The following is a 14989-nucleotide window of genomic DNA, read 5'->3' on the forward strand; positions in this document are numbered from 1 at the left end:
AGAGACTCATAGCGACCCTACGGGATAGAGACTGATAGCGACCCTACAGGACAGAGTAGAGCTGCCCTCCATCCAGGTTGTAATAATTCACTTCCCAGCAGTGGATGAGAGCGCTAGCTTGGGCTGGTTCTTGCCCGTATAGTGTATCAAACATTTTGATATTTGCCAACGTAATAGGTAAAACGCTTTTATTAGTACCACTGCTTTTCATATGTTTAAAACCCGTTTGTTGGGGAGTTACTTTCTGGAGCGATGCAAATATTCTGGAATTAGATAGTGTTGATGTTTGCCCAGCCTGCGACTATACTAAAAACCGCGGACTACTACACTTTAAAACGGTGGGTTTTCTGGTATGTGAATTATAGCTCATTAAAGCTGTTATTTAAAAATCCATTTGTATTTTCTGGGAACGGTTCATTTCCTTTGCCTGTTATTCTGTTGTACAGACCCCTGGTGGTGCAGTGGTTAAGCTCTCAGCTGCTAATCAAAAGGTCAGCAGTTCAAACCCACCAGCTGCTCTGAGGGAGAAAGATGTGGCTGTTTGCTTCCATAAAGATTACATCCTTGGAAACCCTCTGGGGCAGTTCTGCTGTGTCCTGTAGGGTCGCTGTGAGTCAGAATTGATTCGATGGCAGTGGAGGTTTTCCTGTTTTTTTTTTTTTTTTTTTTTTTAACAGGAAATTAGTTTCTTGTCTTTTTTGGTTACATGTATTTTTCCCCAGTTGACTGTTTTCTGTTGACCTTGTTTTTGCTCTCTTTTGACCATGCAAAGTATTTTCATTTTTCGAGGTCAAATCTTTTTTTAAGAACCTCTGAGGTGACTTTTCATATTTCAAAGATTTTTTTTCCCCAATATTATATCTTCTTATATTTCCATATTTCTTTTGGCCATTTTATGTTTCCTTAAAATACACACACACACGCACACGCACACGCACACGCACACGCACACGCACACACACTTTGGAGCCCTGGTGGCGCAGTGGTTAAGAGCTATGGCTGCTAACCGAAGGGTCAGCAGTTCCAGTCCACCAGCAGCTCCTTAGAAACCTTATGAGGCGGTCCTACTCTGTCCTGTAGGGTCACTATAAGTCGGAATCGACTCAATGGCAACAGGTTTGAGTTTTTGTTATATGTACTTACATCTTTGATTTAGTTGGAATTTATTTTGGCATAAGGCATGAAAAAGGAATACAGCTTTTTTTTTTCCTCCAGATGACCCCCAGTTCCCCCCACACTATTTTTTTTTTAATAATCTTTATCCCCATTGATCTGAAATTCTGCTTTTATCATATACTAAATTCTCTTATGCATTTGGGTGTGTTTCTGGACTTCTAAGTCTGTTTTATTATGCTGGTTGTCTTCATGTGTTACAACCGTACCGTTGTAATTAACTAGGGGCCGATCCAGGTATTAATGTTTGCAAAGTTTTCCTTTTCATTCTTGCATATTTCTCCCTAAGTGAACTTTAGATGCAGTACTTTGGTGTTTGTTTTTTTTAATCCTATTGATACTTTCTGGTTATCGCATTAGTTTATAGACAAAAAGCCCATTGCTGTCGAGTTGATTCCGACTCATAGCAACCCTGTAGATAGATTCATGTAAAAGTCATTGTTTTACCTTTTCTTATGTTTTTGTCTTGTCTGCCCCATGCCTTCAGGGCAATGTTAAGTAATAGTGATCATAGCAGAAATTTTCATGTTGCCTTCCTAATTTTAATGGGCATGCTTTAGGCATTATATATTACTATTCATAAGTAAAAATGGTCTGTATGGTTCTTTTATTTGTTTTTTATTACCATCTTTGGTTTTGATATCTTAGAAATAATTTTAAAACTTCCTCCATTATATCTGCTGTGGAACAGTTTAAATACCATTGGCATTATTTGTTCATTAAAGGTTTGGTGGTAGAATTCACCTGTGAAACTGTATGGGGTGCTGGCTTTTTTTTGGGGGGGGATAGTTCTTAATGATTTATTCTATTTTTTTATGGTAGTTAATCTGTCTTTTTCTTTTGGAACGTGTTTTGTTAACGTACGTTTTCCTTTAAAACTGTCCATTTTATCAAAGTTTTCAAGTGTGTATGGGTAGGTGAGAATAGTACTCTTACATTTTTCTTAATTTCCTATATAGTTTATGTTCTCTGTATTGTTTTCTTTGCTTTCTCCTACAGGGACAGGGAATACAGTGGTAATTATGATTAGCTACCCAAAAGGACGAGAACTTTTGGATCTGGTGCAAAGAGGAATTCCCGTAAAGATGACCATAGGGATTGGCACACGCCACGTGCAGGAGTTCATCAGCAGTCAGTCGGTGGTGTTTGTGGCCATTGCCTTCATCACCATGATGATTATCTCATTAGCCTGGCTGATATTTTATTACATACAGCGTTTCCTCTACACTGGCTCACAGTTTGGAAATCAGGTAATTAGTGATAACTTTTTAAGTTTGTTTTTTAAAAGAATAGTTTGTAAATATTTCCGGTATTTATTGCTCAAAGTTGTATATTTGACCATATTTTAAATTTCCTTTTCACTCATAATATATAAGTATTAACATGATTTTTTTAAATTGGACTATGTTAAATTTTCTGTTTCGTGGGAAATTAGATACTTTTAAATCTAGGTCATTTTTCCCGTGTTTGGCTTCTGCAGATACCCTCTTTGTCCTTTTCCAGACATAAAGGAATGACAAAAAGACATGAGATAGAGTGGACCTGTCCCCACGTAACCCTGGTTCCCTGGCTAGGTCCGAAGACGGGGAACAGAGTGGAAGGGGCTTCTCTGTCTCCATTGTGGAGTAACTTTGAAAGCCATTTATCTACAGAGAGACACTGTCTCAGTAACAGCAAAGAGGAGGGCAATTGAAGGCAAGCCTTTGGAATTTCAAACTTAAACACTGTAGTCCTGAAAAGTTGACCTTCCTGACCCCAGGTGGTGGGTAGTCATTTCTGGGTCATCTTCCACCTGTGTTCTGGGAAGGACGCTTTCCTTTTAGGGTTGTTAACAAAAGTGTATGATACCCCCATCCTCAATTTACTACTTTCTTGCCAGTATTTAAACATAAGAATTGGTTTCTTCTTCAGATACGGCATTGAAAATAAATATTCTTACTCGTTCCTGAGTTACCCGTGGCTTTTCTGTACAGGAAGACTTACCTGGTATATTTTTAGCTATTCTCAGTGTGGTCATTCAGCTTCGCTTTTCAAGGGAGATTTCTTTTCCCTGTATGCTTGCTTATATTATGATGAATGATTTTTTAAATCGTGATTTAACTTAAAATTTTAAATAATAATAACAATATTTTTTTCTACCCAAGAGCCATAGAAAAGAAATTAAGAAAATTATTGGCCAGCTTGTACTTCATACTGTAAACCGTGGAGAAAAGGTGAGATTTTCATGGGTTTTTGAGCGGGGTGGGGAGATTCAGACTAGAGTATGTATCTGTTTGTGTGTCTGAGAAATCTTTCTAATTTGCTGAATTCACAGTATTGAACATGTGGAGTTTTGGCTAGTTTGAGGTAGGACTAACTTTCATACATGTATTTATTTTAAAGAAAGGTTCGCAAGAATGTTCTGGTGCATTTGCAGAGAGCCCTCCAGACCAGCACTGTCCAATGTGGTAACCACTAGCCCTGTGTGGCTATGTGAATTTAAATGATTTAAATTAAAGTTAAAATTCAGTGCCTGAGCCACACTGGTTACATTTCATAGCACAGATGTTTCCATCACAGAAGAAAGTTCTGTCCGTCCGTCAGTGCTGTTTCAGAGCCCGCTGACGCTAAAGATGCTGAAGACCCTAAAGTCTATACCGCAGACTCCTGGTACTTTAAATTCGTTTTGTCAAATCTGACTGATTCATTTAATTATAGGGAGAAGATATGGGAATTGGTGGAGAAGGAGAGAAAGGGCATTTTTTTTTTTATATATATTTTTCTCTACTTCAGGTGAAGGCTTACAGAACAAGTAGTTTTCATGAAACAGTAGTACACATGTTGTTTTATGACATTGGTTAACAACCCCACAACATATTAACCCTCTAAATTCTCAAACTTTTTTTTTTTTTTTTTTTTTTTGGTGAAAATACACATAGCCAAAGATACACCGTTTCAGAAATTTCTACGTACATAGTTCAGTGACATTGACTACGCTCTTCCAATTGTGCTGTTATTCTCACTTAAGATGAAGGCTTACAGAACAAAATAGTTTCTCATTTAACAGTTACTACAAATGTTGCCCTATGACAATGGTTAACAATCTCACAACACATCAACAATATCCTTACTCAGCCTTGGGTTCCCTATCACCAGCTTCCTTGTCCCCTTCTGCCTTCTGGCCCTTGCCACTGGACTCCTGTACCTCGTTAGTCTCATTTGGTTTTACGGGGCTGTCCACTCCCAGGCTGAACAGTGAACCTCGGAGGTAACTTCACCACTGAGCTAAAAGGGTGTCTGGGGGCCATACTCTCGAGGTTTCTCCAGTCTCCTTTAGGCGAGTAAATCTGGTCTTTTTTTTTTTGTGAGTTAGAATTATGCTCTACATCCTTCTCCAGCTCTGTCCAGAACCCTCTGTTGTGATCCTGGTCAGAGCAGTCAGTGGTGATAGCCGGGCACCATCTAGCTGTACTAGACTCAGTCCGGTGGAGGCCTTGGTAGCTGTGGACAATTAGTCCTTTGGACTAATCTTGAGAAAGGGCATTTTTAAAACTATTTTAAAAAAAAAAAACATTTTGCCATGGCCATCCTGAGACATAAAAGTTCAAAATCACAGCAGAGTTTTAAAGTATTTTTTGACTAGGACAAATCCTGCGTCTGGAACTTCAGATCCTTTCTTTAAAAGGACAAGTGCTGCTGTGCAGTGATGTTTGCTGTCTTCCTGGTCTGTCTGCTGTGCTGCGTGATGTCTGTGACTTTGTGGACTTAGGGCTACGTGATAGTTGTTTTGATTTTCCTTTCATCTCACTAAGTTGTTGAGATTTAGTGTATTCCACCCTCCAATCTCCATTCCTCCTTAAAAAAAAGTAACTGCACTTATGTAAAACCCCAAAAACCAAACCCACTGCCATCGAGTCGCTTCTGACTCCTGGCGACCCCATAGGGTTCCCAAGGCTGTAAGTCTCTACGGAAGCAGACTGCCACATCTTTCTCCCGCAGAGCAGCTGGTGGTTTCAAACTACCAATGTTTTGGTTAGCAGCTGATTGCCTTAACCGCTGTGCCACCAGGTCAGAAGCACGTATACTGGTACAGATCTCTTCTTCTTACCTACTTAAAGGATTAAAACAAAAATAACACTCATTAAACTACAGACCTGCAGTTTTCCGAAATTCAGACTCTGGTATTAGTGGTTGATGTGGTTAGTTATATTAAGATATTCTAGTACTTGTATGGTTGTCTACTCTTGTCTCCCAAGGTCAGTTGCTCTTACATGAAAAATCCCCTTTGGTTCTCTCTTCGCCTGTAACTGAGTTTTATAAAAGAAATTGCTTAGAAAAATAGCAACAGTATAACAACAATAACAAAAAGTTAAAGGGAAAACAGAAATTAGTGTATTAGAAAACAAACCCAGGGGGATTGGTAAATAAAAACAATCAAGTGTTGGTGCTTTCTTGCGAGACTAAACCAAAAAAAAAAAACCAAAAACAAACCCATTACCGTCTAGTTGATTCCAACTCATAGCGACCCTGTAGAACAGAGTGAAACTGCCCCATAAGGTTTCCAGGGAACAGCTGGTAGATTTGAACTGCTGACCTTTTTGGTTAGCAGCCTAGCTCTTAACCACTGTGCCACCAGGACTCCTTTGCAAGACTATCCAAGATAAAAAGAAAGAATACACAAATCTCTTTAGAACACAGTTACGAGGAGCTTGAGGAAATTAGAAATACACTGTATCTAACTTTATGCTGCATCTAAGTGAAATGGATGATCTTTTAGGAATATAAAACTATCAAATTAATCTAAAAAAGATGTAGAAAACCTGAGTAAGTCAGTCTGCGTAGAAGAAAGTATCTTGTCCACAGTTGATCCCCTTCAGAAGTACCAGTGAATTCTGTAAAACCTTTAAAAATCAGACAATTTCTGTGCTCTGTGTTCTGTGTCATACAAAGATAGGAATAGTCTCAATTTGTTTCATAAAGTTAGCAAAATTCTAATACCAAATCCTTGCAAAGATAACAAGAGGAATCTGAACCAATAGGTAAGAAATTCTAAATAAAATATCGATAAATAAACCTTATATTGTTGTCGTAAGGAGCCCTGGTGCGTCAACCATTAAGCCCTTGGCTACTGTCCAGAAGAAGACCCCGTATACAACAGGATCAGACAGTTGCAATCCATAGGGTTTTCACTGGCTAATTTTTCGGAAAATAGATTGCTAGGCCTTTCTTCTCAGTCTGTCTTAGTCTGGAAACTCTGCTAAAACCTGTTCAGCATCCTAACAACACGTAAGCCCCCACTGACAGACGGGGTGGCTGTGCATGAGATGCATTGGCTGTCAATCGAACCTGAGTCTCCCGCATGGAAGGTGAGAATTCTACCAGTGAATCGCCACTGCCCCCAGACAGAATACTACCTGTTCTTTATTTATTGGTTTTTGTAGTCCTAGCGTCTCACAGTAAAGCCCATTGAAGGGGTTCTGTATGAACTAAGCAATGTGAAAAGTTGGTTTATCTTCTAGTACTATAGCTGAAGTGATCCAATAAGGAGAATTATAGGCTCCTTAGCAGGGGAGACAGTGTACCAACTAGGAATGTAAATGTTTCAGAAATCTGAAGCTATTATGCAAAACAGAAATGTTTTTATGGTTGGCACGGGCAAATTAGGAGGACTCAGAAATAAATGCAATTCCCTTTTTGGCTCTGTAGAATTTTAAATTATGTTTTGGATGATTTGGCTTGCTCAGAACTATTCTGCATGTGGAATACAGTACTCAAAAGTCTTATTGAGAACTCTCTCCCGCATGCATTACTTTATCTCAGACCTTCAGCTTTTGCAATGCTATTCCTGCTGCCATAGAGATTACAGCCTAGAAAACCCTATTGGGTGGTTCTACTCTGTTACATGGGGTCATTATGAGTCCAGATTGACTCGACAGCCCCCAACAACAACAACATTTTTTGTTTTACTTATTTTGTTGTTGTTAAGAATATACACAGCAAAACAACCAATTCAGCAGTTTCTACATGTACAACTCGGTGACATTGATTATACTCTTCAAGTTGTACAGCCATTCTCACCCTCCTCTTCTGAGTCAACAACATTTCTGCCATGACGAAATAGAATTTATTTCAGGACTGTGAAAGCTAGTTAAAGTAAAAAGTGGATTAAAGATATCGAAAAACCTACGGAATCTAATTGACGGCGGTAACTCGGCTTGTGCTAAATTGTCGAAGCAGTTTGAATTGATGGAATCACATTTAGAAGGCCAGGGTGGTCTTTTTAATGTTTCTGAAATTTTTGTTTTGCAATAAAAAAGGAATTTTAAGCAAATTGTAAAGGGGGCTTGAAAATAGATCCAAGGTATAACATGGGTAACAGAAAGCTTTTCAGTATTTATAAAATAAATATATGTTGGGTATATTTACGCTTTCACTTAAAAAAAAAAAAAAAAAGGCAACCCTATGAAAAGATATTTGAAAGTGAAATATTTAGGATTAATACTGAGAAAATTAAGGCCTGTAGGATGGGCACACTTTGCTTCTTGATGGTCTGCATCCACTGTTGGTGTTAAGATTGTTACTACCTTGTAGTAAAAGCTGAATTTTAATAGGCTGTGCGAGGGACTGTTTCTTTCCAGGCAAATACATTTAACAGGAAAAAAAGTCTGTTTCCTCCCCGCCCCCCCCCCCCATCTCTTATCTCTTAGTTTAAGATTGACATCTGGTTTACAAATCACAGAGGGTCCTCGGGGAGAAAGTTTCCAGTTAAAGCATATGACAGACTCTGCACACACTTGGCACAGCCAGTTTCTTGACAAGCATGTAGTATTGTGTTCCTCTTGGAATGTGTTTTTACTCTGCTTAGCAGGAAATCTCAGTCCTTAAATATAAGAAGACGTAGATTCATGTGTATGATTTACTGAACTTATTAGTCTTTGAGAACATGCATAAACTTATATTATTATCTTCCTACTATACAGAACATTTTTTAAAATATATTTCTAGGGACTGTTGTCAAAGTAATGATTTAAAAAAAAAAAAAAAAGAAAGGATCCCTAAAGGATCCATGTAGTGAATACATGGATTTTCTGTTTTACATTTTAAACGTATATTTAAAAAAATGTTGTGTTTGCTGAAATCCGCATGTCGTACATTACGGGAGACTGGTATTTGTTCATCAGTCTCCCTGGGAGCCCTGGTGGCACAGTGGTTAAGAGCTATGGCTGCTCACCAAAAGGTCAGCAGTTCAAATCCACCAGCCACTCCTTGGAAGCCCAATGGGGCAGTTCTGCTCTGTCCTTATAGGGTCACTATGAGTCGGAGTCAACTCGACAGCAACAGATTTTTTTGGTATCTGTTTTCTAATTTTTCTTTTCTGTGAACTCATTTGCATTAAATGTATAAACTTGCAAACCCTTAGGGACTTTAAAAATCATTTCATCACTTTTGCATGGCATATGGTAAATATGTGATAATATCTTACTTTAGATGCAAGATGTTATTTAAAATGTTGCTATAAAGTTAATTTTAATACAAGGTTTGATAACCAAAACCAAAACCAAACTCATGGCCATCAAACTTTAGACTCAGAGCGACCATACGGGACGGAGTAGAACTACCCTGTACGGTTTCCAAGAAGTGGCTGGCGGACTTGAACTGCCTATCTTTTGGTTAGCAGCTGATCTCTTAACCACTGCACTACCAGGGCTCCTCATAACAGTGTATATGTACAAAGTCAAATTTTTGCTGTTTCTTTGTTAACATATGATACTCATGGCTAAATACAGTAACACCTGCAAAACTCAGAACCTGTGTAAGGTGGAAACCTGTCAGAGAAGGAGAACTCAAGGATTTTCCAGTAATAGAGAGCAATAGAAAAGTGGTAAGACTGCACCCTGTCAAAGGCAGAAAGCTTGCGAGACCCAGAAAAACAAGGCCGACGCGTCGAGTTCTGGCTCTCACGGGCTTCACTGTATATTTTTAAATAATTCCGTAAGGATAGTGTGGTGTGTTCCATAAAATTAACTTGCTAAAGTTCCAGCCACATGCAGACTCTGACTGGTAGTCCTGAATCCCCATGCCAGAATCCCAGGGAAGAACCCCATTGGCCTGTCTTGGGTCAGATGACCACTCTGTTCCCACCTACTTTGGTTGATGGGATGAGGCCAGTTGGTACACGAGGGAGTACCCAGAGAAGTGGGGGAGTGGCTAACACTACTCTAAAGTCTGTTACAGATTCTTAGAAGTGAAAATTTTGTCTTGAGACTGCTTTCTCCCCAGCACTTTTTCTCTTTTTACAATCTGAGAGATGAAAAATGATCATTTAATTTATAATTCGTTTCTCACTGGTGAGAGTGGATTTTTTCAGATATTCAGCCATGTGGATTTTTTCATTTGTAAGTTGTATCTGTCTGTTCTTTAGCAAATTCTAATGAAATTATTCTTTTTTTAATGATTCCAGAAAACAGTAGCTTATTGAATATTCATTCTCTTTATAAGTTTTATGTTTGAAAAATAACTTATTTTATCATAGTAGAGCAGACGTTTTCTTTTCTACAGCCCTTAAAACAAGAACACTAGCCTAATATTTAAACAGTGTTCATTTCTGATTAGGTGGCCATGAAATTTTTTCCTTTTTTTTTAACTGTACTTTAGATGAAGGTTTATAGAACAAATTAGTTTCTCATTAAACAGTTAATACACGTATTGTTTTGTGACATTGGTTGCCAACTCCATGACATGTCAACACTTTCCCTTTCTCGACGTTGGGTTCTCCATTACCAGCTTTCCTGTCCCCTCCTGCCTTCTCATTCTTGCCCCTGGGCTGGTGTTGCCATTTAGTCTTGTTTTGTGTGCCTGTCTAATCTTTGGCTGAAGGGTGAACCTCAAGAGTGACTTCAGTACTGAGTTAAGAGGGTGTGCGGGGACCATATTCTCAGGGTTTCTGCAGTCTGTCAGAACAGTAAGTCTCGTCTTTTATTGTGAGTTAGAATTTTGTTCTCCATTTTTCCCCAGCTCTGTCCATGACCAAAATTTTTTTCCTTTTCACCCAACTATTTTAGATGAGCTCTTGGGAAGGGTAAAAAGCAAATACCTAGTGCGGTTATTGGTGTTTAGCTTCACGTTGTACCAGCATAGAATCAAATCCATCATTGTTACCGCAGAATGTAGTAAGATAGTTTACTAAGAAAATACTCGATACCAAGGATGTAGTAAACCCTTTCCCTTTTCTCTTTTTACAGGGAATTGATGTTGATGCCGAAAATTGTGCAGTGTGTATTGAAAATTTTAAAGCAAAGGATATTGTCAGAATTCTGCCATGCAAGTATGTTCTTTTCACCCCCTGAGAACTACTGATGACATTTAAAGATTACTTGGCAGGTTTGAGATGTTTGACAAAAGAGTTACAAGTCTTTCATGACATGCAGATGTTTACCATTTGGTGATCATGTCACCTTTAGAAAAGAAGGTTGGGTTTTCATATTGTCTTCAAGGCTTTTGTATGGTGTTGCTTTAGAATTGTTTGGCCCATGAGGTGTCTTGGTCATGTATTGGCTTTTAGTCCTATTAGCAAGGCTTTATTAGAACTCTGGGCATTCCGTTACAGATTTAGTGGTGCAGAAAGTATGCTGTGGTGGGACCACGGAAACTGAAGCATGACAGATGAGACCCAGAGGAGAGTGCCAGACATGAGCGCCAAGACGCAGGGCAGGAGGGCAGTGGTTTGCTGTTACGTGCACCCCTAAGTTTGGGTTCTCTTTGGGGTTGCTCTGATTACACTAGGGGTTTGGGTTTAGAATCAGAAAGTTGTGATTTCTGTTTTAATAGTGGGATGCTTTATTAATTGATAACTTTGTAGAAGACTTGCTTTGTTAGCAGAAGGGCTTACTTTGTGTGCAAAAATTATAATGTGCTTTAAGGCTTTGATCAATTTTAATTATACTTCACACCTGTTAGAATCAAGTCACAAGTTAATATGTAATTATGTTTTACTGTATGTTTGCAAAGTACTTTGGTATATATACACGTACTCTGTAGTAGATTAAATTCCTGATACCTCTGTGAAAGAAATGAAGGAATAAGTATCAGAATAACAATCTAAAACAAAAAAGTTTTCTGAATACAAGTAGCTTGCTTAAATCTACAGGAATTTATATGGGAGTGGTGGTGTGGGTACTTAGTGCATTAGGGTCAGTTGGTCATGTCTTAAAGAAAATTATTAAAACAGAAAAGAATTTTTACTATAGACTGTTTTAGGGTAGGTCTTTCTGACTTAAAAATGCTGCGTAAATGAGCAGCCAGAAACTAATATCCTTTTACAGCACAAGGTAATATCCTTGGCATTGCGCCAGGTCTGCACTTGACCCCCATGAGCAGACTTGCGCATGTAGGTTATTCGACCCTCAGAGAGTATTTCCTGGTTATTAGTGGGTTTTTTAACTTTCTCCCCCATTTTCTCCAGAACGTCCTATAACAACCCCACCCCCCACCCCAATAAAGCCAACGAGTGTCTCTTGTGTTTTTGTAAAGACTTTTCCCTTGGGTGAGTTTCAGTTTGAAGATGGAAAGATCAGAAGACAAGCTGGACTACATATGCTATGTTATATAATTAAGTACTGTTATTTTAACTTCATTAGCAGATTTCTGTTTGGAGAAAAGGTCTTCATACATTAAAAAAATAATAACAATAGCAAACAATTATTAAGTATTTGCTGTGTGCCTGGCGCAGTTAGAAGCACATTAGTGTTGACTCTTCAGAATAGCCCTCTGGTGTAGGTTCTGTTACTTTCCCACATTTTGCACATGAGGAAAGTTAGTGCAGAGAGGTTAAATAACTAGTTCAAAGCACACAGCCATCAATCAGCAGAGCTGGTATTTGAGCTCCATCTGCCTGACTCTTAAAACCCATACATACTCTCTTAACTCCATGTCTTCATCATGCATAGAAAACATAGATTCATCACATTGGAGGGGAAGTTAGCCAGCTAAGACTAAATCAGTTAAGAATAGATGTCTTTTTTTTTTTTCCTGACTCCAAAGGTGATAAGTGCTTAATATAGAAAATTTAAAATATACAAAAAATGTATAAGAGAGGAAATCAGTCATTTTTAAGCCTACCACCCCAAAATGACTTGTTAATATTTTGCTAGATTTCCATTTGAGTCATTTTATGGATGTTTATAAAGGTACTATTAGCTTATTTATGCCACATTTATTCCCAAAAGGTTTTCAAGTAACTTACAAAGGCAAGCTAGTATGAGGCTAAAATGAAGCTCGATTCTGAGCATAAACCATGCTATTTATGTAGAGTGAAGAGAACATTTCCCTAGAAGTGCCAGGTTCTGTTTAATATGGAACATAGAAATCAATACTTAGAGTAAGTGTTTAGAATGTTGATTTTATGTGAGTTAACTTGGGAGGAGAAGATGAGTTGATAGGATGTTTTGTCTTCCCTTATAAGACATAAAAATAACACATACTTAATTTTTTTAGGCATATTTTTCATAGAACATGCATTGACCCATGGCTTTTGGATCACCGAACTTGTCCAATGTGTAAACTTGATGTCATCAAAGCCCTGGGATATTGGGTTTGTTACGTTTTCGCTTATATTCAATCTCTGCCCCGGTTCTTACTGAGTGAGTCAATTTCTTATCGGCCAGAGGCAAGAGGAATGGGTGGCTAAAATGCTCCTCCTAACATCCTTGTGGAGCCCTGGTAGCACAGTGGTTACGAGCTTGGCTGCTAACCCAAAGGTCGGCAGTTCAAATCCACTAGCCGCTCCTTGGCAACCCTATGGGGCTGTTCTCCTCTGTCCTATAGGGTCACTATGAGTCAGAATCGACTCGCTGGCACCTAACAACAACAACATCCTTGTGGCTCTCTGAAGGTTTCCTCTTTATTAACAATGAATTCTTAAGGCATTCCAAAAAATGAACCGCATCTGTGATCATAGGACAGTATGCTAGGATGTTTCCCAAAGAGCTTGTAGGTACTTTTAAAGAAACGTATTTTGGCATGCTACACTGCAAAATGTATATATGCAAGTCACTTCTGTATCTACAAAACGTTCAAAGCGGAAGGGCCTGGTAGATTCTCTGGGTCAAGGTCTGCGTTTTACATCTGAGGAGCCTGGAGTGAACCCTTTTAGCCACCAGCTCTCCCAGCTTCTGGGTTAAGAATCAGACAGTGCTGGGGAAATGTATCCTGCGTTGAATTTGTTACATCGGCTTGTGATATTTAGATACAGTTGGTCATAGGACCTTCCTCAAAAAACAGACAGTTTGGGCAAAGTGAGAGATGATAATAATAGCCCCGTGCTAAATGCCTTACATACACTTAGCTGCATTTAATCCTCAGAACAGCTGTAGGAGCTCAGTCCTAGTATTATCATTATTTTACTAATTAAAAACTCGAGCTTAGAGAAGTTAAGTAACTCGCCTAAGGTCACACTGCTAGTTAATGGTGAACCACCTTTCAAACACAGGTTTGCTAAATTCCAGGGCCCAACCTCTTAACTACTAGGTCACCAAAAAGGGAGAATGTAGAGAAAATAAATAAATCTGTTTCTGTTGTTTTTAGAGCTTTCATGCAAGATATGAGTGTCTCAAAATATCCTTGACTAAATAATGAAGAGTTTTGAAATAACGATCTTTGAAAAAAGTAATTTAAATATTAAATATATACCCAATAAAACCAGACCCATTGCCATCAAGTCGGTTTTTTGAGAGATATATATACCTTTCTTCCTGCTAAGCATATTCTTAGAGTTCTTAGTGAACGAGGTTTTATTTATGATAATTGTTTATGCAGCTGAAAGCCGCTCCAGCCATTGAGGGCTCTGGGATGGCATCACTGAAGAGCTGACTTTTGGAACAAGGCAGTTAGTGGCCAGCCTGCAAGTCTGCTTAAAATGCCCTCATCATGTAGCTTGGCATGTCTTCAGAAGATACGTAAGACGCTGCTCCCTCAGTACCTGCTTTCGTTTTCCGTGAATTACATGTATTTTTTCAGGGTGACTCCCAGAAGGTCATGGCTGTAAGGCCCCATGAGGGGAGACGGTCAGCACTGAAGAACCGTGCTGTTACCACCTCACCCTGCTTTGATGTCTGGAAGGGTTTTCTTTCCTCTGGAACTTCCAACATTCATTTATTTTTAGTTTTTAGTAATCCTGGTTCTATTTAGCATGACACAGTAGGTTCGACTCATCCCCTCTCTGTTCCAGGGGCTGCAGCTTAGAGAATGAGTCTTTGTAGGACAGCTTATTTAAATAAGAGAAGACTGTTTTATCCTGGCAAAGTTTTAGAACTTTTTTCCTTTATTAAATATACTCTGAAGCATGTGTTAATTTCTTTTCTGCATTAGTCAGTAATTTTAAACCTGCTGTTCGTGTCTAGAAAAAGAACACTGACGGTAAAAACTTCACTGATCTTAGCACCGAGACTGATCCTCGTGAGGTTTGCTTTTAGAAATATGTCTACATACATATTTCACTTATTAAAAATCAGGAGTTCTTTGTTTTAATAAGGTTGAGTTACTTTCTTAGAATATTAATTTCAGAAGAGCTAGAATGTGTATCCCCAGAAAAAGCCTGATTTCTTTTTTGAAGGATAGAAACCTATAGCAACTGCAAAATCAAACTAAGAATTAACTTGTCCTGCTGTTAATTTTCTTTTTTTTTTTTTTTCCAGTCTTTAGACAAATAGGTCATTTTTTTTTAAGACCCAGTGGCTCTTCCTGCTTTGGATTTTACAAGTGGCTGTGAAACACTCTCGTGTACTAACTGGTCTCCATTTCGTCACAGAGGTAGCGAGAGAGTCACCAACAGTCCTTCAAA

General features: G+C 38.6%; 1 protein-coding gene across 9 annotated transcripts in view; it reads left to right on the forward strand.

Moving 5' to 3' along the window:
• RNF149 (ring finger protein 149) overlaps positions 1–14989 on the forward strand; it is a 43645-nt gene that overhangs the window by 16241 nt on the left and 12415 nt on the right. For 8 of the 9 annotated variants that reach the window (XR_002824567.1, XR_002824568.1, XR_002824569.1 and 5 more), the window contains exons 2-5: positions 2173–2423; positions 3318–3386; positions 10395–10477; positions 12646–12742. Coding sequence is in view for 5 of the 9 variants with exons in the window: in XM_023733964.1 (XP_023589732.1) it covers positions 2173–2423; positions 3318–3386; positions 10395–10477; positions 12646–12742 (500 nt within the window). In the remaining 4 variants the exon portion in view is untranslated. Of the gene's footprint in view, positions 1–2172; positions 2424–3317; positions 3387–10394; positions 10478–12645; positions 12743–13965; positions 14832–14989 lie in introns of those variants that run through there. The other variant, XM_023734004.1, reaches the window with a different exon arrangement.

The sequence above is a fragment of the Trichechus manatus genome, unplaced genomic scaffold, assembly GCF_000243295.1.
Source record: "Trichechus manatus latirostris isolate Lorelei unplaced genomic scaffold, TriManLat1.0 scaffold00004, whole genome shotgun sequence".
Lineage (NCBI taxonomy): Eukaryota > Metazoa > Chordata > Mammalia > Sirenia > Trichechidae > Trichechus > Trichechus manatus.